The sequence below is a fragment of the Lagopus muta genome, chromosome 15 (assembly GCF_023343835.1).
Source record: "Lagopus muta isolate bLagMut1 chromosome 15, bLagMut1 primary, whole genome shotgun sequence".
Taxonomy (NCBI): Eukaryota; Metazoa; Chordata; class Aves; order Galliformes; family Phasianidae; genus Lagopus; species Lagopus muta.
The window spans coordinates 6,996,764-7,016,403 of NC_064447.1; the positions used below are offsets into that span (position 1 = coordinate 6,996,764).

The following is a 19,640-nucleotide window of genomic DNA, read 5'->3' on the forward strand; positions in this document are numbered from 1 at the left end:
GGCCCTCACAACATCCCACCCAACGCCCGCTACTGCCGCAGTCGCATTGCGACGGCGGGGAGGGAGGAGGCGGGGGCACCCCACGCTGATTGGCTGGCTGCCTCCATTCGAATCCCATCAGCCAATCGGCTTCAGCCGGGGCGCGGCGAGAGCTCTGCGATTGGCTCGCGTCGCTTTAGAGTCGGCCTATCATAACGCCGAAAAGGGGCTGCGGAAGGTACAAGGGACGGCGGCGGCGGGCGGGGCTGTGCTGCGAGGGCCGAGCAAGATGGCGGAGGGTGACAACAACAGCGTCTACCAGCTGGTCAGTGCGGCGGGGCCGGCGGCTTCTCGGGTCGGTCAGGGTGCCCGGAGGCCCTGCCTGCGGGTGGGCGAGGAGGAGCCGGCGGTCTCGGGGAGCCGGGGCCGCACGCTGCCGGGCCGTCTGGGCGCGGACGATCGGCTCCGTACGCGCCCCTTCGCTGCGAGCGGCCGGCCGGCTGCGCGGCGGGCTGCTGTGCGGGGTTGGCCGCGGGAGCCGCCCGCGTCGGACTCCGCTGCTCGCCGGCCTCTGGAGTTCATCGCCGCGTCTGTTCTACGCGATCTGCGGGGCTGGCGTTAAACATGCCGTCTCTGCATGGCGGCGGCTCTCGGCAGCGCCGTCAGCCGGGGGAGCCGCGTTACGCTGAGCGGGGCGGGACATCCGAGAGGCAGGTGGGAAGAGTTGAGGAGGGGAAGCGCTAAGGTGCTGTTGATCGTCTGGGAGGCGGTGAGAGGAACGCGGAGAGCTGGAAGGAAAGGCCGGGTGCTGCGGAGCTAGCGCTTGGGGCTGCGTTTCAACGGCGCGTGCGGTATTCTGAGGGATGGGAGCTGTGCTCAGAACAACGGCGCTTATGGAAGCTCGGTTTGTTCAGGGGGGGAAAAACGAGCGATGATAGCACAGCGCGGGCGGGCAGATCGGGAGTGAAGGAAGGACGGGTGCTGGCAGAAGCTGCCCTTCAGCTGCCGTCTGTGCCTGTGGAAGCCCAGTCTCAGTGGAAAGCAGCTGCGGACACTTGGTTCTGACTGTGGTTAATAATGCTGTTATATTCTTGCGTGCTCCCCATTGCGCTTTCTCCTGCTCATAATGATAAATGCAGACAGAAGTAATAAAGCAGAACAGTTGGCTATAAAATATCCTGTGGAGAACCTGCTTTCTCTTTTTTTTTAATGTGAGGACTTGTGTTTATGACATAAAATGTATGTAACGAGCTGGAAGGCATTCAGTCGTCTGTCAGATAGCCTTCCATTTTGCTCGGTGTTGAACTGTAGCTTTTCCAATAATTTCTGATGGGATCCCAGGTAAGCTCTGCTTTGCAATGGCAGCTGCACTCAGCTGTCCTTATTCTAAACCCACTCTGTCTTTGTGCAGCACACGTGCAGGGCTGGGTGACTTTTAACCCGTGACTCTGTGGGAATGTCAGTTCCATCCATGGTTACAAGAGTGCTTTAACCTGAGATCCCTCTATTTTCCTAGGGCTCACTGTTAAGCTCTGCTAAATGCAGAACACCTGAGGTGAACTGCTTAGGGAGCTGGTGTCAGAGCAGATGGGGCCTCCTCACAAAGGGTGTGTGGGGAGGGATGGGGGAATGATGCAGTAGGAGTGTAAGGGCTGCCTGCTCTGTTTTGGGCAACTCATGGGGAAACTTTTTCTTTGTGTTCCTGTGTGATCAGTTTGGTCACTTCCATGTTACAGTTCTGTGTCTTTTCGTCTGTTTTCCATGTAACAAAAATGGGTGTTGGGCAGCAACTAGAGAACTCCAATGTGTTAAAGTTATCTTTGGAAATACCTATATTTAAAATACCTCTCACGTGCCTGGAAAACTGCAACTTTGAAGGGCTTGTCCTTTGAAAGACTTGCCTTTCTGCTGAACTGCGGAAGGGAGCACCATAAAGGGGAGACTGGGGCAAAACACCTCAGTAAAGTGTGCAGGGAGATTTGTTTGGTCTGGTGAGATGTGCTACTGCTGCATTAGGTTCTGGACTGTTTTAAAGTACCTCTTCTACAGTGTTATAGCAGTGAAAATTTGTCGTTAATAATTACTCTCATTTATGACTGAGATCCTTGTGACTCTTCTTTTAGCTGCTGCTGTGTGGGAACTGATCTGATCTGGTTAGAAATCATGCCTTCTTCCCTTTTTTTTTGCAGGCTGCAGAAACAGCTAGCTTGGAAGAGCAGTTGCAAGGATGGGGAGAAGTGATCTTGATGACTGATAAGGTTCTTCGCTGGGAGAGAGCCTGGTTTCCTCCGGCGCTGATGAGTGTTGTTTCATTTTCTTTCCTGTAAGTAGCTCTGTGCTCTCCTGGCTGGTAGCAAAGCTATTAAACGCATTGGGACTATTAAGATGGCTTTAAGAGGCCTCTTTATTAAGAAGACTCTTCAGGTTCTGTTTCTGAACGTTTGTAAACTTTGAAAAGGAGAACCTGGAAGTACTGGGCACAGGAAGTAACAGCACGGCTCAGATCCTGCCAGAGGGGGCAGTGCTTTCTGCAGATGTTTGTCAGGCCTGGTTGCTGTAGGATTTCACTGGGTTCGACTCTGTGCCCTTCGTTGGTGTGTTCATGTTCTGCCCTCATCCTTTCTATCCTGCTTCTTAATCAAATCTGGCCATCTTCTGTGGCTTATTGCTGAAGCTCACACATTGTGATCCAAAAGGAAAGCAAGGTTCCGTAGGGCAGGCTTTCCTTACTAGATATTCTTTGTCTTTGGTGTGGTTTTTAAGGACAAGTTTGGTTGGTTTTACACAACTTAGAGAAAGAGGAGAAGGGAGCTGAAGGCTGAGAATAACCTCAGAGTAAGTTAGCAGGGTGGGAGGTTGTTGCCTTTCTCTTTGCTAGAGATGCAGTCAGGAGACTTGGGCTTGCTGAGGCTTCTGTTCATGGCTGTGTAACACTGTAATAGTCCGCGTGGCTTGTATTTACCACATAGATGTAGGTGCAAGCAATGAGTGTTGGACAGCCGTATTTAGCAGTCAGAGTGTCCATAGATCATCTCAATGTTGTTTTTACAGGATGATCTACTACTTGGATCCATCCGTTCTCTCAGGTGTCTCCTGCTTTGTAATGTTCATCTGTTTGGCTGATTATCTTGTTCCTGCTCTTGCACCCAGAATCTTTGGCTCCAACAAATGGTGAGTGAGGAAGGCCTTACATTAAAATAGCCCGAGTGTAAAGAAACTGATTTCTATCCAAGTGAATATCTGAATTGCAAGTGTTAAATGATTCCTATATGGTCACTGTCATTGTCAATCTCTGTGGTTTATGAATTGTGGACACTTGTAAAATGCCCTGCATTTTTCTTTTTCTGAAATAAAACTACTACAACATAATATTTATTGTTCCTTCACTTCTAACAGAGTAAGATTTTATTTTTGAAGGAGTAGGGGCATGCTTTGTTCTGTTAAGGATTTCATGCTGCAAACTGGTTACTTAACTACTTAACAGTGCTAACAACCAAAGTATGAAAGGAACTGTGTTCTTTGTTTAGAATAGCACTTGTAAATGTGATGTAAGTAGAGTGATGTACAGGAATCGTGAAGTATGAATGTGATCATAAGTGATTGAAATGTATTCAGAGAAGGACAAGGCTTATATAAAAACAGTAAGCTGAAGGAGAACCTTATTATTTTGAACTGAATTTTGAATTAAAAATAAATTGTTGTGTATCTGCTCTGAACTACCTAGTTCTTGTCTATCACTGTGCCAACAGAAGAACCCAAGCAATTGCTCACAGCAGATCAAGATGAAATTCAGTGCTCTTCTGGCTAGAATAGGAGTTGCAGTTTTGGAGCCCGTTTGAGAGGTTGTGTACTTCATTTCATAGGCATTGCATTACAATGCTAAGTAAAAAGAAGGTACAAAACTGAGTGTAGCAAGTGTTGAGATAGGTCCTTTTTTTTCTGCTGGGAAATAGTATAGGAGAGTTCTTAAGTTTCAGATGAGAACATGAATTCTTATTCCTGCTTCTCTTTATTAAAAGGACTACAGAGCAGCAGCAAAGATTCCATGAGATTTGCAGCAATTTGGTCAAATCTCGTCGCCGAATTGTTGGGTGGTGGAAACGTCTTTTCGCGCTGAAGGAAGAGAAGCCTAAAATGGTATTGAGTTCCAGGGGTTCTTCTCTCTGTCATTGTAAAATATCTCTTTGCTTTGTTCAATCTTAAGCATTTTAGCAGAGAACACATCTGAATAGAATATTTCAGGGTGCAAACTGACTGTTCTGCCCGTGACTTAATGTGAGCCACACCTCTTACTCTTACTACCTCTTACACTTACCTCTTGCCTGAGTGGCAAGATTCTCAACCTGGAACTTGTGGTGTTGTTCAGTATGAGCATAGCCCTGATACTAAGATAAACTGTGTTTCTTTGGGTCATTTTTTGCAACAGAGCTTGTAAAAAGCACACTAAGATTTTTGTGTTCAGTGTACTACCTATCTGAAAAAGGTAGACCTTAATGTTTCAGCTTAATTATGTTAATTAATAGTTATACTGGTCAGAAAGCTTCAGGTGCTGCGTGAAGCACAAGCTGTATGGATATGGGGATTGCACAGTGTGAGAGCTATTTACAGCTGCCATACTGTAATAAAAGTAATGGTGCATAAATAATTGAGAATGTACAGATGTAGTCTCTGCAGTCTCAGTTCTAACAAGCCCGTGCATTGGAAAAGCATTGGAAATTGCATGTGGAAAGGCCAGTGGACTTCAGTGTAGTTTTAGACTTTGAAATGTTGCTCCATACTGAGGGGAAGGATGAGAATTTCCATCAGGTCAGTGGTAACTGTTCCCTTTTCTTTTCTCAGTACTTCATGACCATGCTTTGTTCTCTTGCTGTGGTTGCCTGGATTGGACAGCAAGTTCACAACCTCTTTCTGACATATCTTATTGGTGAGTGTGTAATGTGCAAACCATCCAACTTTGTTAGCTGCCTAAAATGGCATGAGGCTGGTGGAAGTGAGATGTGATTATTTGTGTGGGGATGTGTTTGTTTTTAACCTGAGACATTTACTTGTGTGTTCAGACAGTTGGTGGAGCTTAAGGGAGGCAAGGAATTGCCAGGTGGCAGAAGGCAGAAGTTAAAACGTTAGTAAATAATTTTTTTTTGTTTATTTCTGCAGTAAGTTTCTTGCTGCTGTTTCCTGGACTGAACCAGCATGGGATCATTACAAAGTATGTTGGAATGGCAAAAAGGGAAATAAACAAACTGCTCAAGCACAAGGAGAAGAAAAATGAGTGAAGACTTAAGTGCTGTTTGCTCTTGTAGAAGGTTTTTTTGGGAACAGTTTTGTGAATTAATGTATAATTAAGATAATAGAAGTTGTATTGCTCACTGGCTTACCTTTTTTATTGGCTCCAATGAATTGAAAATGTCACTCTAGCATCTGCTATGGGTTTGTCTCTCTTGTAGGGTTCTGTATCTGATTTCATATGAAAGATCTTAACCTTTGACATGTGGAGCTTAAATTCTTCACCCATTTAAGAGGCCTCATAACTACCCTATCTCAAAAACTTACTGCAATTGATCACAGCATTTCCATACCTGTTAGCTTCACCAGTTAATGGTTTGTGGTTACAGCAAGTACGAAGGCGTTCTGAAATCTTGCACTTCTGAGCAGCTTGTTACTACTGAGTCTTGTGGAAAGAAGACAAACTGAGTAAGTGATGGTATTTGAGCGTGCCTGCCCTCATGAGGGCAGGAGGTGGTCCTGTTGTCTCACTGAATGTTTGCTTTCTGTGGCAGCATATGCCAGACTGCCTGCTGAACTGGGATCTGGAGTACATAGATTTCTGGTAGAGTTATTTAGCTGTAGTACAAACTTCAGTTTGTTGCACTGAGACTGTAGAGAGCGAGTTAAGGTGTGTGTGTGACCTTACAGCTGATTGTTCTAAAAACTGCTGTTATGGAGCCATGTAGCACGTTTGGTTTTATGAATGTTGTCTGTGTACAAAATCACTCTGGATACGCTCGGTCTGTCCGTTGTAAATAAGGCTGAGTGTTGTGCTTTTCTATCTCCTCCCCTCTTTTTTTTTTTTTTAAAAAAAAAAAAAACAACTTTTTTTTTCTTTGAAAAGCTAAAACCTGTGTTAATGCATTTTAAAAGTTTACTGTTTTAAGATGAAGTCTCCTCAGTGTATTGTAACTGTTGAATAGGTAAATATAGACTCATGAGAAACTTCTCTCAGTCTCGTTCTTTGTGACTGTTTGGAAAGTGATGGATGTGGATCTGGAGAAATGGATCTGGAAATAGCGTTTGTCGCGCGGCTGTACCCGCACGGCGTGCGTTTGTCATCCCTCGCTGTAAGCAGCAATCTTGGCAGCCGTGCCGGGCCGTGGTGCCGCCCGCAGCCGGTTATCGCGGCTCTCAGAGGCTGCGGGCAGCCCGGCGAACCGCGGCGCAGCGTCCGCGTTGCTATAGGAGCGCGCGTGGCGGCGTTCTCACCAATGGGGATGGCCGACCTCGGCGCGCGGCGCCTTCCGGATAGGATGTCGAGTCTCGCGAGATCGTGCCGGGCGGTGCGCGCCACTCCGCTCTCATGGCTTTCCCATAATCCCGCGCGGGCGCCCGGCCTCTTCCTTTTCCGCCATCTTGCCGCACCGGTGAGTAGGGTCGCCGCCTCTGCCCGGTCGCCATCCGCCGTGCCTCCGCCCCATCCTCGCTCCTCCGCCGCCTCCGCTCCCCTCGCCGGGTGCACGAGACCGCGGCCGAGCGGTCCGGCCCGTTTTGAGCCATCGGCGTCGTCCCCGGCGCTCTGTAGAACCTCCGAAGCGGCGGGTGGGGGGGAGCACCGCCTGCCAGCCCAGAGAGATGGAGGGAGGGGGACTGAGGGCGGCGGCGGGCCCGGGCCGGTTGTAAGGGTGTGGGGCCGGACGGCGGGGCGGCGGGGAGCTCCCGGCTTAGAGGCGGAAACCGGCGTGTGCGCTAGGATCTGGGCCGCTCCGCGGTGGCTGCTCCGGGCCCCGCCAGCAGCAGCGCCCGCCTGGCTCCGGCAGCACGCGGAACGGCGGGGTCCGGGCACGGCCTGCCTTGTGGTGCGCGGAGTGCTCGTGGCCTTAGCCCTGCGATGCAGGAGGTGATGCACGGTCTCCCTTTAAGAGTGGTGTGTTACTTTCATCCCGTAATGGCATTTTTTATTATCTTTTTGCAGGTAGAGAAGCTAAGCGGTATCTAGATTATTTAATACCATGTGTGACATGCTTTTTTGGATGGGGTTAATACTGAACTTTAAAATCTAAACCATTCCCCTGGAAAGGGTGTCATCTTGATGGCATATTGCTTATTACATGCTGCTATTTAAAAATCTTGTGTGTGTGTGTGTGTGTGTGAATAAAATCCGAGTTGAAGGCCTGATGTGTGTGATTTCCGAAGTTTGACAGTATTTGAATTGTCTTGAGCAAACCTGAGCATGTGTTGTGACTTGCTAAGGCTGAGTGCAACTTGTTGCTACTTGGTCCTTAAGCTCTAAAACATGCTTCAGAAGTGCCTCTCTGTGTGGCTGTGATGGATGCATGTGTATAACTGCCTCTCTCTTCCCTACAGGCACCATGGTGCGCATGAACGTTCTGGCCGATGCTCTCAAAAGCATCAACAACGCAGAGAAACGTGGGAAACGCCAGGTTCTCATTAGGCCATGCTCCAAAGTAATCGTCCGGTTTTTAACTGTGATGATGAAGCATGGTGAGTGCGGACCACAGCACTGATATTTCTTTCATTCACAATTTCTGTGTAGTTGACTTTAGTGAAGGAGATCTGTGGGTAAAGTTGGAGCATCTTACTAGATGTTATGTGTGGGGTCATGTTTTTAGATGAGTGTGCTGTTAATTGCTAAGAGGAGGGCTGAAGCGGAGTATGGTTTTTGATTGTAGTATTCTATGTGCATTCTGAATATTGGAGCTACCCAAAACATTCTGCTGGTCTGAAACAAGTTCTGGAAACAAAAGCCAACCAGAAAAAACCTCACAGCAGTAATTCTTCAGTGTTTAAGATGTGTTCCAGCTTTACAGAATGTAGCTAAATAAAACTGTACTTCAGTATAGTGGAATCATACCAGTTGGTACACTGAAGATAGTCTTAATTGCTGAAAACTTCTGAAATCCTGTGGGTGATGTTTTCTTCAGGTGGTTTTTGACTTAAGTAAATCAAGATGCTTGCAGTTTTGGATAGCTTGGTTAAGTGAACTGTATTGTAGCTGCGTATCATGTTTTGATTTGTCTGTTTTCTAATCTTTCCTAGGTTACATTGGTGAATTTGAGATAATTGATGATCACAGAGCTGGGAAGATTGTTGTCAATCTCACAGGCAGACTCAACAAGGTAGGATTTGTTTTCCTGAATTCAGTTCTCTAGGAAGATGTGTAAATGAGGCCTTTTTGTCTGCTCTAATTCTGAAATAATTACTTGTGAGAACTTGGGATTTAGTCTGTGTAAGTGAGAGTAATTTGCCTATTATCAGTAGTTATTGTATGTTATGTTTCCTAAATTTGTAACAGTGTGATTGACTTAATTACCATTAAATGTGCAATACATAAGCTAGATTTTTGGAAGTCACTTTTCAAGTGTATTTCTCATTAGGGGCTTTCTGCCTCCCCAGTGTTTTCTCTGTTATCTAGAATAGTTTTGTCCCAAGAGAGTGACTTTGCTTTTTCCAGTTAATGTTTAATACCTCTAAATAGTGAAGGAAATGAGCATTTCTACTGCTGCTGAGGTTGGCTTTGCTTGTGGTTGAGACAGAGTAAAAGGTTGTGATGATCAGTGCTTTTTGGGTTCCTGGGGTGTATGAATCATTGCTGAGTTTGGGCAATTTTTAAATGCATTTGACTTAAAACATTGAGCTGTCTACTTCTGTGATGGATTGCTATGCACAGAGTCATAGAATCACCAAGGTTGGAAAAGGCCTCCAAAATCATCCAGTCCAACCATCCATTGTCACCAGTATTTCCCACTAAGCCACGTCCTTCAGTACAACATCCAAATGTTTCTTGAACATGGATGGTCATTGTTTCCAATGAAGCCATTCAAATGAGAGGTGGTTTTCAAGTAAAGAGATGCAGATATTAATTGGCCTAAAGATGTTGGGGGCTATCTCTGTGATGAGCAACTGTTGCAGCTGAGAATTGTTTGAGTGTAGTAGCAGGGAATTCTGACACAACCCAAATTTCTAGTGGTGTATGTCTGTAATAAGAGTAATAGAGGTCATATTTGAGTATGGTGTTTCTTGAGGTCTTTCTGGAAGATTTTGTATCAGATGTTGCAGAGTTAACTGGATGTGATGTTTCTCCCAGTGGCTGCAATAAGGAAGGAAGCTACTTGGTTCAGGAAGATGTCAGTGCAGTCAGGTGTCCTCTGCTGTGCTCTTGGATGTCAGGGTGGTTGGAGCCGGTGAGGTCACTAGAGGTGGTGGTAGTGATTATGGTTGATAAGTAATAGGGTTAACTTGAAAGTGCTGCTAACTTCTGTGTGTGTTGATTTCTCATTGTTTAACATCACAGGTGTTTTTGCTAACTCTTTATAATGATTACTCAAGGACAGTTTACTTCTAACGTCAGGTTTTGGATGATGTAGGATACTCCTTAACCTTTAGTAGTTTATAGCTTACTTTTCTGCTCTCCCAGCTGTACCAATTAAATTATTAGTGTAGCCTCAACAGCAGTATATCTCTCTCCACTTAGGCAAGGAGGAAGAGACAAGGATAAAGAAATAAAAGCTGAATTACTGTGTGAGAGCCTTGGCTTCTGTGAGAGAAAGCCATTCTGTACTATGGAACGTGGCACATTCTGCTTGATACTCTCTAGTCTTTTGCTGCTGAATACATTTTAATTGCAGTTGAATTTTTTCAGAGGGCTGGAATGACAAATGTACAGATCCAGTTTATACAGTTCTCTGGTTTGTAATGGAATTCTCTTTTATAGTGTGGCGTAATCAGTCCCAGATTTGATGTGCAACTGAAGGATTTGGAAAAATGGCAAAACAACCTGCTGCCTTCACGTCAGTTTGGGTAAGTATGGAGAGGAGTTAAATCTGTCATACATAGGCTGATTTCTTTTTTTTAACTACACTTTCATACTGCCTGAATTAGATTCACCTGATGCCTTTCATCTCTCATTAGTCTGAAGGCAGATAAGAGTAAAAATTCAGCTTCCATATAAATGGTTTTTAACCAGTTCTGAAGGAGTGCTACTAAGCAAGAACCTTTTTTGTTGTTTCACCATTTCCTTAGTCTGGAGGATTTTTGTTCATTATTTTACTTTTATGAATGGCCATTTGTAGATGAAGGAGTAGTACGAGATGAATGGGATTAGGTTGCACTTTTGTGATTGTGATTAAGTTGATTAAATACGAATTAACGTAAGACTCGGCCTCTTCAGTTCTGAATATCCAAAACATAGAAAATGTTACAATACATTTTTCTTTCCCCAAATTCTCTAAATTGAGAATAATAAATTGCAGTGGCTCAGCAAGTCTGCCTGTTGGAGGCAGGATTAACAGTTCCTTGTCATTTCCTTTCTTAAAGCTGCAGTGATAAGCTGTGTAGTCAAGCTGTACCTATCTACCTTGCTAGTATGTATTGTCATACTGAGATTTTTCAAGAGTATTTATAGAGCAGTGGGACAAGAGGTTTTCAGACACGAAGCTGTGTGAACTAGGCTGATAATCCAAATGCTGGCATAAGAAGTCACTAAAGCTGCTTCAGTTGTCAGTCCAGGTTCAGGTACTTGTCTGGAAGCATGAGCAGTGTTCCAAGCACTGAGTGACAAAGCCTTCAGAGCTGGCACCATAGCAACTCTGATCTGCTCTGAGGAAAGATCTCTCCTTGAAATAGAAGCAGTCTTGGTCTATAGACTGTAGACTTCCTACCACTACAACAGCAGAACTGACTACATTAGCAATGTATGATGAAACTGAGGGGAGAACTGAGGGGAAAAATGTACTTTGTGTGCTTCACAAGTGGGAGGAGTTTTTTTCATTCTGATAGCATGCTGTCTGTGTTATGTCCTTTCTGAAAGAAACATCTTTCTGTTGTAGTACAAAAATTAAGTGCCATCGGCTCTGCATGAACACGGAAGAAAACTGACAATGAACTGAACATGTGTTCTTCCTCAATAGGTACATAGTACTGACAACCTCAGCTGGCATCATGGACCATGAGGAGGCTAGGCGAAAACACACAGGAGGCAAAATCCTGGGATTCTTTTTCTAAAACTTGTAAAAGAGGATACTAATAAATTGTTCAAACGGACTCTGGTGTTTCCAGTTGGTATTTCAATAACTTCTAACGCTACCTGCAGTAGTGCTTGTAACAGACAGCTTTGTGCTTCAGTTCTGCCTTTACTTCAAATAATGCTGAGATTCCACACTGTCTTTGTTTACATTTTTTTTTCTGTTAATGATACAGCATGCTATTAATTGTTACCATTTTTTGAATGACAGGTACAGGTAGCTCTACAGAACAGCCTCAGTAGGGAATTTAAATGTTAGACTGTACTTTGCTATCCTGAGCTGGGATTGCTCATTGGTTTTTAGGTCACGTAGTTACATGAGTGTGACTCCTTTCACTTTCAGAACAAGTGGAACATGCCTTTCTAGAAGCTATTTCCTGCTTGTTAAGATTATTTAAGAAGTTGTGAGATACAGGGTGGTGAAATAATTAGATGGCTAGAGTTTGACATTAGATCACAAACTTCTTTTAAATCTTACAGTGTTAAGGAGTAATTAAGGTATAAGGGTTAATTATTATTTTTCCCTTTGGTTTGCTGCTTGTTGGTCCTCTGTGCCATCAGAATTCTGGGCAGGGTAGCTGCTGTGCAGCTGCTTTGCATCTTGCCCTGAGGATGTAACCATTTGGGATGTCTAAAAATGTCTGGTGAGAGAAAGAAAGAATGCATATGTTTAGTATGGAATGAGTTGTTACCTTTATTTCAGGTAGGTGATGTGTAGCATAGTGTACTCAATACAGAAATTTCCTTAAAGCAGCACACAGAGCAGCTGACTGCAGCTGAAGATGGTAAGATGGTAGAAATGAGAAGTAGTGGGCTTCTGGGTTGGTCGCCTGGTTTTTAAACTAGTTTGTAACTAAATAACCTATTTCAGTTTAGTTTCTTGTTCCTATGTGCGCAAACTGGTCTTAACTGTAGACAGGCAGTCCAGTCTCACCTAATGTGGGTCTTTGAGGAGCAAGAAGCTAGCAACTATGCTGCAATGAATAGTTTCCATAAATATTGCAGTAGTTACCATACATATTGTTAGTGCCCTTTAGCAGAGACTTACAACTTAGCTGAGAAGAGCAGGGAAACGATTTAAAAGGTTACAGCTTTCCTGCTCTGTCCCACTCTGCTAAAGGCAGCAAGTCTGAATTGCAGATGGCATCAAAACATTCAGGTGTGGCCACGTTCAGCTGAAGATAAACATCTGTGCACTAAATTACAAAGAATGGTTTCAGTAGAAATTTACTGACCCTTTTTATTGCCAAATCAAGCTTTTATCAATTTTTTAAAAACTTCTTGTGCTGTTGTTGTGGGACCCTTAGTGGGAGTGATTCAGCATAAGCGCTGGCTGCACACACAAGCAGAGCGGTTACATTTCTTGTTCAGAGTAACCCTGAAAAACTTAACCTTTTAGTAAAATCTTGGTTTGCATCAGAGCAGAGCAGAACACGTGTTCTTGAGGGATGCTTTAAGGAGGCTTCTCTTGGATGTTTCCAAGGGCTTTGGGCTCCTTGAAGATGATGCACTAGAAGGTGCCCATGCCTGTGGCAGGAGGTTTGGAACTTGGTGATTTTTGAGGTCCCTTTTAGGATGGTTCCTTGGTTCCATGGCATTTCTGTTTTAAACTAATTTCAGAAAACACACTGGTCTTGCTGCACCACTTTACCTGTGTGCAGTGCTTCACTGCTGCACAAGTGTGCTGTTGTGACCCAACAGAGACTTCCTGAAGCCAGAGCATTTCTGATACTCTCAATCACCTGGGAATAGAACTGTGTTAATTTATTCCACAAGGCTGCCCAGCACCTTTCTTACAGTTACTAAGTGGAGAGTAGAGCTCGAGGATGGAAAGAAGGACTTGGAGGGGAGCATGGACCAGCATGTATGACCAACCTTTTTGACATTCAACAAATGTAGTCCCATACTGACCTAATGCATGTGGAAGTGAATGCAGCTCAGTTCTCAGCTGATCTCTGAAAAAATCGTAGAATGGCAGTTGGCCTCATACAGGGAAAACTGGGGGGTGGGTGCTGAGGAAAGCACCTGTACTGCAAACTCCTGACTTGGATATTTGGAAGTGGGTTTCACCTCTGTACCCTCTCAAGGAGAGGACCTTTTGGTTTGAGGTCTACTTTGCTTGCTAAGCCTAAACACCAAGCTCTGTGAGCAGCATGGCAGGGAGCTTGTGTGGCCAGTGCTGCGGGACAGGCTGCTGTTATTTGAAGGTTACAGGTAGTGCAGGGCAGTGCCTGCAGCCCCTCCTTACTGCTCTGTGCAGCTGACCACACGGTAAGTATCAGCAGTCCGAGGCACAGGTGGTGAAAGGGGGTCAGAATGGGTCTGAGTTATGCAAACTGCTTACTAAGTTGGATGTAAAGTAAAATGTTCGAATAGCCTGATATGCATGAAGTATTTGCTTTTGCAGGGCAAAGTTGTCAACAGATGGCAGCATCTGACTTTGAATCATTGGAGACTTTGAAGGTGGTGTCTATAGTGAGAGGAGTCCTAAGGGAGCTTTGGCATTGCTGCTGGTCTCTGCTCTTTGTATGGAGCTAATCCTGAATTTTCTTGTGCTCTGCAGAGAAATTTACTTCTGTCTTTGATGCAACAGTGCCTAACTTAATATGGGAGATGAGAATAAGTACGGATCTTGAAAAATTTGCACCGGAGTAAAGCCTTGGGCATGACAGTAGGTACACTGGAAAAGCAATTTCTCCTGTCCCTTCTGTTGGTTCTCTGCCACAGGCAATTCATTCAGCTCAGTTCTGAACAGAGTGTGCGTGTTTGGTTTCTCAAATTTGTGTATCAATTACTTGCACCAGAAACACGAGCAGTAATTAAACCTTGATTGCAGTTGTCCTGATGGTTACTTAGTGCCTCTTTCGCACCTGTTGGAGTCTAGAGAAAAACCAGCAAGGACAGAAAGAATGCATGTTGCTGTGCTACAGAAATCATGGGGAGAAAATGGGTTTAAAACAAGACTTGTGTGTTACAGTCAATGAAAGCACGTGGCAGGCTCTCAGTAACATCAGCTGTTCCTAGAAGGGCTGGGAGGCACTGCCATTTGCTGGGGAAGGGTGGGGTTGTAATGTTCCAGTAGAAGCAGACTTCACATTGTGCTACAGCTTGTGATGTAACTGGGGGCTGGTTGGGATGGGCACTTCATTAGGGTGCTTAAAAAAAAAAAGGTAGGGGAAAAAAAGCTTTGGCCTGCTTTTTGTTTTTCAGTTTTTCCTCTACCTCCCCCCTCCCCCCCTCCCTTCATTACCTGGAATTACCTGATATTTGATTACCAAACAAATTACAATCTGGAAATGTGTGATACAACGGTGTTATCGTGCTGATAAACCACTGGCCGAGGGTGGGGGAAGGAAAACTGCAGGCCACAAATGCGTATAAGGACTATTGAGACAACTGTCCTACCTTCTAAAATCTGAGTCATGAAGGAAGCACAGAGTGGACATTATTATCTTCTTGACTTCCTATCATTCCTGGTGAATTTTACTCCCATTCAGTGTTGCTCGGGTGTGAGGGAGTGAATGGAGCAGGAAGGTGCTGCAGTGGAGAAGCTGCCTTTACAAGCTATGATGATTACTTTCAGCAGGCATCAAGCAAGTTAAAACCCCTTTATCAAAGTCTGGTATGTGCTGTCAACAAGCTTCGGTCTAACAAGGTAATCAAACATCTGGTTTCCTTAAGAGATTAACTGCAGCCAACTGCGCTGCACCTGTACTGTGTGTCCTGCAGCCCTGCTTCCATTCCTTTATGTGCTGGCTGTGACACTGAGCTGCTAAAGATAAACCCCCAGGGACATGTATTTTGTTCTGGGGCTGGCATTGGGGCCATACTCACTGCACAGTGATAGTTGATCAAATTTTAGTGCTGTGCACAACATGGGGTGCTTGAGATCAGCAGCCACCACTTTTGTTTTTTATAGTGACATAAAACACCGTTAAAGCAGATGCCAAATGGTCTATAAAAGCAAATGGATTTGGTGCATATTGTAATGAAAAGGGTGGCTTGTTCTACCTGTTCTGGGCTGTGTGATGACTTTACTTGGCAATTTGTCTTCAGGCATATAAAAATGGGTCAACTAAGAGATGTTTTTACTTCAAGCAAACGTAGGTAGCTGATGCCCAGCACAGTACTCTTCTGCAGCAATAACTTGTTTTCATGTTCAGCTTTCTGATACATCGGGTTACTCAGTACTGTTAGCTGATGAGAAGTGAGGCACTGTGTGTCCAAGACTGCTTACAAAATATGGCAGATGAAGTGATTTTACTCTTCATGAGCGTTCATAGATTTCCAGTGCCTGTAGCTCCTGTGGCTTGTGAAGACTCAGAGTTCCCTCAGCACTGTGCAGGGACAATAAAATATTCAGGCTTGAATTCACGTGTAAGTCCTACTATAGTGTGTAAGCTAGCATGTACTAGTGTGTGAGCCCCCATATCCTGCATCTGCACTGATGTGCCATGAACTTGGTGACAACAAAATGGCTCTGGAAGAGCTTTGGGCTTCTTCCATTCAGGCAAGATGTAACAGGCTGCCCAGAACTGTGGGTGCCCCATCCATGGTGGTGCCCAATGCCAGGCTGGGTGCGGCCCTGGGCTGCCTGAGCTGGTTTGGGGCAGCCAGCCTATGGCAGGGGGTTGGAATTGGATGGTCTATTACATCCCTTCCAACCCAAGCCATTTTAGGATTCTGTATGCACTCCTCCTGTATTGCCTGCCTTCAGACCCCTAGCAGGGTATGTGCACTGAACAATCCAACCCAAACTTCCTGTTTGCCAAGGGGCTGCTTTTCTTCACAATTTGGGGGTAGTATACTGCAATGGGGCAAGCCATGGAAATGGTAAGCATTCCTGCTACGCTCTGATTGTTTGCTATTCACTCCTGGTCCCATCGTTTATAGCCAGGAGTTGAATTGTTTCAAATTCCATTTATTTATTATTCCGGCTCTATAATGACATCATGTTACCCCTTCTACAGAAAATAGTTTTCCAGAAGCCTGCAGTCCCCAGCCTGTGATCTCTAGATGTCTCTGTTGCCCCAATACCAGCATATATGAAAAAGGCAGGGTTAGCAGAACACTCGGTAAGTGACTTTACATACTGCTTTGTGCTGCACCTGTCCATCTTCTCATCCACAGCTAGATCAGAGTGTATCTCTCTGTTCCATTGTGGGGAAGAAATGCAGTTTAGCCATTCTTACTCTTTTCCACTGATGCACAAATATCGTGTTTTTAGCAGGACTAGGAAGGGTGAGAAGAAGAGTGAGTTTAAAAGAAAAGCTGCTGCTGAAACCCACCTCTGTGGATAGAGCCTTACCAAATAGTTTGGTTCGTTGTTTCATGCAGTTTGAATTTGTTATAAAAAGGAAAGTCCAGGAAAATCAGTGAGAACTTCAGGTCTGATTACCGTTTAATATCTTTAAAAATCTATCTTTTTACAGTACCAGTGGAAAAAGTCACTGGCAAAGTGAATTTCTTTTTCTTTCCTCCCCACACCACTGCAATTCATGAGGATGCTCACCTCCTCTTGTGCAGCAACATGCCTATTCTTGAATAACAGGATTCTTGACCTATAGTCCTTGGTATGAGCTGGTAATTAGCATCGGCCCTCCTTCAGTCCTTGGGGTTCCTTCCTCAGGGCTGCAGCATCCACCCCTCAGTTGAACATCTGCAGTCCTCAGCTGGGAGATCACGCCCATGGCTGTGCCTGCACTGTCAGACTGGGAGGACTGGTCCTACTGTGCAGGGCACGGGTCTGGGGACCACAAGCCCACTGCATGGCAGCAGCCTGCCCCGTCCCCCCCCTGTTCCCCTGGAGCAGGAGAACCCAACAGAATATGATCCTAGTGCTGATAGTTGGCTCAGCAATAGATACAGTGCTGACAGGTAACATGCTCTGGTAGCTGAAATAAAAAGAATTAAATTGTACAAAAGTGTGCTTTAATTGCTAACTCTCTCCTGTCTTCTTGAATCATGAGAAATAAAGGTCTCCTCTTCTGTGATGAGCAGTTCCAGGCAGAGCAGACGTGATGGGGGAAACATGTTTGGAATAAATACTGATGTGAATGACACTTATTAGCTACAGTGTGGCATATTTATTTCTCTGTAGTTAGCATAATAGCACAGCTTGAAATGAGAAGGGTTCTTTACTCTTGTCTACGTGTGCATGCATAAAAATAACAATGGATTGTTATGGCCAGAATGCAGATGATTTTTCTGTCTCTCCAATTAGCAGCAGTGTTGGATGGCATCACATGATGGAGTTGAGCAAGTGGCCTCAGCAGGGCTGTGCTTGGAGAAAACCTTCCTGTGCCAAACAGCAGATGAGATGATGGCACAAGAGGCCAGCTCTTCTTCCCTGTCTCCATAGCTTGCTGTCCTTTTGGTGCTCCTAGAAGGATGAGACGCCCTGACGCCATGTCACTGCTTTCCTGGCAAACTGCAGGGAGCACTGCTCACTTCCCAGAGTTTGCTCAGTCATAGATTATCCCAAGTTGGAAAGGAGCCATAAAGATCATCGTGTCCACCTGGGTCCTGCTGGCTGCGCTGGGACCTGGTGCCCTGCTGCTCACCTGCCCTTTTTATAGTTTTTCCACTATAGCTGCCATTTCTTCTCCATGTTTCTAGAGTCCGTGTCATGCCTCAAGTTGCACTGAGGTTTGGGGGTGCCATGTTTGCAGGAACACAGCACCCAGTGAGAGCAGAGCTTGTCCTGCTGTAGCTGTGCACCCTGAAGTGCCCACACTGATGCAGCAGCTTCTGGGCAAATCTGGTAGTGCTCAAGTGGCTCCATGGGCACCTGCCTTCCTGTCACCGCTTTGAACAGGTGTAAGACTTCTTATCTCTTCTGTTTATAATTCAATGGAAAAACACAGAAATGGAAAATCTTGAACAAGTGCCTTGTTCAGACTTAGAGGAATTGTCTGGTGCCTTGCAGAGAAGGGAAGATAATGGGCTGGGCAGACGGGCACTGCCTGAGTTCTGTTTCCTGAAGAAAAATCATGAAGTATTTCAAATGAGGAGCCAAGAGCTTCTGAGGTCGTCTGGGAATGCTGAATGCTGTCTCGGGAGCCATTCTGGAAACCTTTTTGTTGAGGAGAATAATTATGGTGTGGCAAAAGTATGTACTTGCCAGGTATTTGCCTGCTTTATTTGTACTGTATTCTTCCATTGCTGAAATGTAAGATGAAAAACCTTAAGACGTATGCCCAGGAGTAACTAACTTCCCATTCTTCTGACATTCACGTGACTGAGCACAGGTTTAGAAATACTATAAAAGTGCCAGGCTGTGGCTTGAAATATCTCATTACCAGGTGTCAGGCTGCTTATAGCTTTAATTCAGAGATTGTTGAGGTTTTTTGTGCTTTTCTTTTCCTGTTGGTCTTCTAATGAAAATGCCAAAAAGGGAAGAAACTATTAAAAAAAAAAAAGCAGCTGCTTAGATTGAAAATAAAACTGCTGAGCCAGCAGTAGCTTTCAATAGTTCTTGCACAGTTTCATGGCTCTGACTGTATATCGTTTCACAAGGCCATGGGATGCTGCCTGGGGTGAGGGTCTCATGGGCACAAAGGTGCTGTTTTTCAGCATGCTGTGGATGATTTATGTTGATGTGGGACCTGATAAGTAGGCAGGGAGTAAAACCCCACGTGCTGAGTTACAGCAGTGAATTGGCTGAAGTCAGATAAGTGTCCCCTGTAGCAGCTGAGGACTTGAGGATCTCCGCGTCAGCTGGAGCACGTGCTGCTGGGGACAAGAGTGTCACAGTTTGTGGACCGGCAGCCAAAGCCATCTTGTTGCTGCCTCGGCAAAATAGACCCTGTTGCAGGAAGGTTCCTGCTGCCTGAGGCACACTCAGAGCCACCTCAGTGCCACTGTGGGAGGTGACAGTGCCCCAGAGCAGCGCTGATGCTGTGGCCTTCTCTTCCCCGCTTTTCATGGCAAATTTGGAAACATGGAAACTTGGAGACATGGCAACCGATTTGAAAATAACAAACACTTCAAACTATATGAAAAGCATCTTGCATGGAAAATCAGACAGGGCAGAAGAAACAGCACTTAGCATCAACATAATGCAGCTGAAATCTTTTTCTTAGAAATAATCATCTCTGACTCCAGCAGTAAAAATAAAGGACAAAAGCTGGAGGAAGGCAGAAGGCGCAGCTGTGGGAATGAATCTTGGTGAAATTAACATTAAAAACATAACAAAAGGCATAGAATTAAGTAAAAACAGAGCTGTCTGCCTAGAACAACAGCTGATATTATATGGGGAGCACAGGGCAGTGTGGAGAATGGTCCTTGTTCAGGTCCTTGTTTTCAAACTCAGTCTGAAGTACATGGTAATCTATGGTCAGTCTGGAGGATAAGGGCTGATCCTGGTCAGTGCCCACTCCTGCCTGGTAAAGTTCATCCCTGAACCAGT

At 45.1% G+C, this 19,640-nt stretch overlaps 2 protein-coding genes across 2 annotated transcripts; both read left to right on the forward strand.

The window, feature by feature from the left end:
* Positions 1–199: 199 nt before the first annotated feature.
* On the forward strand, positions 200–6,193 carry ARL6IP1 (ADP ribosylation factor like GTPase 6 interacting protein 1). The gene is made up of 6 exons (XM_048962112.1): positions 200–304; positions 2,169–2,302; positions 3,031–3,150; positions 3,999–4,116; positions 4,819–4,903; positions 5,134–6,193. The coding sequence occupies exons 1-6, from the start codon at positions 269–271 to the stop codon at positions 5,250–5,252; spliced, it is 612 nt and encodes a 203-aa protein (XP_048818069.1). The 5' UTR covers positions 200–268; the 3' UTR covers positions 5,253–6,193.
* Positions 6,194–6,525: 332 nt separating this feature from the next.
* On the forward strand, positions 6,526–11,250 carry RPS15A (ribosomal protein S15a). The gene is made up of 5 exons (XM_048962101.1): positions 6,526–6,614; positions 7,555–7,692; positions 8,248–8,327; positions 9,923–10,008; positions 11,118–11,250. The coding sequence occupies exons 2-5, from the start codon at positions 7,560–7,562 to the stop codon at positions 11,209–11,211; spliced, it is 393 nt and encodes a 130-aa protein (XP_048818058.1). The 5' UTR covers positions 6,526–6,614; positions 7,555–7,559; the 3' UTR covers positions 11,212–11,250.
* Positions 11,251–19,640: the final 8,390 nt, after the last annotated feature.

Coding starts and splice junctions, on each gene's coding strand:
- ARL6IP1 (XM_048962112.1), top strand. CDS start 269: ATGGCGGAGGGTGACAACAACAGCGTCTACCAGCTG. Junction 305..2,168: donor ACAACAGCGTCTACCAGCTG/GTCAGTGCGGCG, acceptor TTTTTTTTGCAG/GCTGCAGAAACAGCTAGCTT. Junction 4,117..4,818: donor AGGAAGAGAAGCCTAAAATG/GTATTGAGTTCC, acceptor TTCTTTTCTCAG/TACTTCATGACCATGCTTTG.
- RPS15A (XM_048962101.1), top strand. CDS start 7,560: ATGGTGCGCATGAACGTTCTGGCCGATGCTCTCAAAAGCATCAACAAC. Junction 7,693..8,247: donor AACTGTGATGATGAAGCATG/GTGAGTGCGGAC, acceptor AATCTTTCCTAG/GTTACATTGGTGAATTTGAG. Junction 10,009..11,117: donor CTGCCTTCACGTCAGTTTGG/GTAAGTATGGAG, acceptor CTTCCTCAATAG/GTACATAGTACTGACAACCT.